At 41.1% G+C, this 3,434-nt stretch overlaps 1 protein-coding gene across 1 annotated transcript; it reads left to right on the forward strand.

Moving 5' to 3' along the window:
* LOC148156083 (stonustoxin subunit beta-like) lies at positions 1–2,686 on the forward strand. Its single transcript, XM_088011364.1, has 2 exons — positions 1–70; positions 1,605–2,686. The coding sequence occupies exons 1-2, from the start codon at positions 1–3 to the stop codon at positions 2,159–2,161; spliced, it is 627 nt and encodes a 208-aa protein (XP_087867490.1). The 3' UTR covers positions 2,162–2,686.
* Positions 2,687–3,434: the final 748 nt, after the last annotated feature.

Here is a 3,434-nt window from a genome sequence, read left to right on the forward strand (position 1 = left end):
ATGTCAGTCGGACTGTCAGAGTTGTGTGCAGCCTGTAAATGTCTGGCGGGACCAGCGGACAAGCAGGGCCGTAAGGTGGGGGGCCAATGGGCCCCTGCCCCCCCCCCCCCCCCTATTCCGGCGCCTATGGCTCAATGTTCTCATCTTCTCATCATGTGATGAATTGTGTGTCTGCAGCTTATCAGGCTGTTTGGTCTCAGAGGAAGGCTGTGCTTCTCTGGCCTCAGCTCTGACCTTTAACCCCTCCCATCTGAAAGAGTTGGACCTGAGCTACAATCATCCAGGAGACTCAGGAGTGAAGCTGCTGTCGGCTGGACTGAAGGATCCAGACTGGAGACTGGAAGCTCTCAGGTATGGAGGAACCTGCTGCAGGAGCAGAGAAGGTCTGATAGAGGAGGAAGAGGAGAAACGTCTTTAGTCTGATGGGAAACATTTAGTTTGAAGAGAAATATTTAGTTTGATCATTAAATATTTAGACGCCTCATCTGGAGGCAGAGATCATTACCCAGTTTTCTGGAATATTCTCCTGACTAAGAACGGCTCACAAGGAAAATGAAAGAGTGGGATGGATTTAATAGAGTTTAATAGGGACTCTGACTAAATGAATAAAAGTGAAGTTCAGTTAGATTTCCATGATGATCTACTGATGACAGAAAGGACTTTAAAACAATATTTGATGGAGCTCCAGACCAATCAGCCCCAAGGAGCAAAGATGAGAAGAAAAGTAACTCCATGTTGGTCAGATGGATGTTTAAAAGTTCAGAGAGAGAAATCAAGATTTTGAACTAAACTCACAAGTGTGTATAGCGCCACCTGGTGGTGCTGGTTGGTAGAGGAAGTGCTGAAAGGTTGGAGGTGTTTGTCAGAGGTGTGTGATGATGGAAGCCTCTCCCTGGTTTGTGAGTCTGAGCTCAGAGATCAAATGTTTGGTTCTTGTTGAACTCTTTGTTGAATGTGATGCAGCTTCTCCTTTTTAATGTTTGTATTTCTGGATATTCCAGTGAGGCCACAGCAGGTTTTCAGCAGCAGGTTGTTTAGTGTTTCATTCCTTCATCTGTGTGTGGGAGTGTGGATGGAGCAGGTATCCAGGTGTTGATCAGAGTTTAGATTGATTGGATTTTAATGCTGATTATTAAATCAGGTTGAGCTTCCAGAAATGTTTCCTTAGTTTCCTGATGTCCTTTTAGGCTTCAGTGAGTTTCTTCAGGTTGTTACTGAGGGATTTCCTTTCTCCTCTCTGTTGGAGCTTTTCCTGTGTTTGGAGAAATGAGTTGTGCTGCAGCAGCACCAACTGTCCTTCCTACATCCACTGCAGTTTGCAATCCAGATGTTGGACTGTTCCTGTCTCAGTGGAGGACAATGTGTGTCTGAGAGACATGTAATGTCCATGTTTGCTGCTGAAAGAGACTGATGGTCTGACCCCCCTCCTCCTTTCAGGGTGGAGCCTGCTGGAGGCCCATTCTTGACACCAGGTCTGAGGAAGTGTAAGTGTGTTTTTCATCTGATTCATGACAACAAAGCAGCTCACATTCAACCATCTTCAAACTGTCACATCACTCATTCAGGATCATCATCAAAGATCAATAAATGATCAATAACTGCAGCTGGATTGTGTTTGTTCTCTCCATCAGATTCCTGTCAACTCACCATCGACACAAACACAGTGAACAGAAAACTCAAACTGTCTGAAGACAACAGGAAGGTGACATGTGTGGAGGAGCTTCAGTCATATCCTGATCATCCAGACAGATTTGATAACTATAATCAGCTGCTGTGTAGAACTGGTCTGACTGGTCGCTGTTACTGGGAGGTCGAGTGGAAAGGAAGAGTTGAGATATCAGTGAGTTACAGAAGAATCAGGAGGAAAGGAAACAGTATAGACTGTTTGTTTGGATGTAATGATCATTCCTGGAATCTGATCTGCTCTGATGATGGTGGTTACTCTGTCTGGCACAATAACATACAAACCCGTCTCTCCTCCTCCTCCGTCTCTAACAGAGCATCAGTGTATGTGGACTGTCCTGCTGGCATTCTGTCCTTCTACAGAGTCTCCTCTGACTCACTGATCCTCCTCCACACCTTCAACACCACATTCACTGAACCTCTGATTCCTGGATTTAGGGTCTGGTCCAGTTCTGGTTCCTCAGTGTTTCTTTGCTGATTTGAGTCTAAAGAGTCTAAAGATTTTCCTCCTGTCAGAGAAACTCTCTCACTGTTGAACAGATAGTTCATCTCTACAATCTATTTCTTGGTGAAACTTTTCTGATTGAGTCCTTGGAAACTTTTTCTTCTTCCAGTCCTTTAAAGATGGAAGCTGGGATAATTCCAGGATTATTCCAGGATTATTCCAGGATCCTCATGTTTTCCTGTTTGTTTCCAGTCAAAGCTTCACACTGAATATCAAGATGTTGTTTCTCTTATTTTTTCCTCTCATTCATCAGATTTCATTGAAATGTTGATCAGTTTTTCTCTCTGAACATTTTCTGTTTCTGTCGGCTCCTATTTTTCTAAACTCGTCAGATTTGAATATTAAATCTTCCTTTTGTTTATTTGCTGCAGTTTTTCCTTCATGTGTTTTAGAGAAATAAAAACATTTTTCTTCTTCTGCATTTGGTTCATTTGCTGCTCATTCTGTTCTTTTCCTGTTCAAATTTAAATATTTGCATTAAAAATATTTTTTCATCAACTCTGCCTTTCAGAAAGTCCTAGTTAAAGTAAAACATTCCCATCTCATGAAGGTGAAAGATAAAAAATATCATCTCCAACTTTGGGTCATTTAAATACAGGTTTGTCTCACCAAATTAGTTTCCAGCAGTTCATTGATTTTTTGTAAAATTAAAAGATGACACTTTGTCTCTTCCCTCTGAATAAACTCTGGACTCTCAGTGCAGAATTAGTAGTTTGAACAAATTCAGGCATTTATAGCTGCAGTGTGTAACTTTTATTAAAAATATGTTTTTTACATATTTGTGAAAAATGTTACCTGTCATGACTGTATGGCATCAGACAGATGAAATGTGAACAGATCAAACTCCTCCATGAGCTGCTATTGAGGTTTGAAGAAATACACCAGGTTGGTGTAGCGCGTTAGCATTAGCTCCTGTTAAGTGCTATGTTATTGTAGTGCTTTAGCATTAGTTTAAGATAAATGCCTTAGTGTAGCGTTTTAGTGTTAGCTACTGCTAAATACCATGTTTGTGCAGCATGTTAGCATTTGTTTCTGCTAAATATAATAAGTACTATGATGGTATTGTGCTGTAGCATTAGCTAGTGCTAGATACCATGTTGATGTGAAGTCAAACAGAAAGGCCTGAACTTTTCACATTTTGGTGTTAGAAGGATTTTTAGCTGCAGATTCATGAAGCCATTAATCCCAACAAACCTGATAACTTTATCTGTTTTATTTGGTTTTATTTTTGCTGTTTCAGATCAAC

The sequence above is a fragment of the Poecilia mexicana genome, unplaced genomic scaffold, assembly GCF_051168715.1.
Source record: "Poecilia mexicana isolate PSO_F unplaced genomic scaffold, ASM5116871v1 scaffold_12, whole genome shotgun sequence".
Taxonomy (NCBI): domain Eukaryota; kingdom Metazoa; phylum Chordata; class Actinopteri; order Cyprinodontiformes; family Poeciliidae; genus Poecilia; species Poecilia mexicana.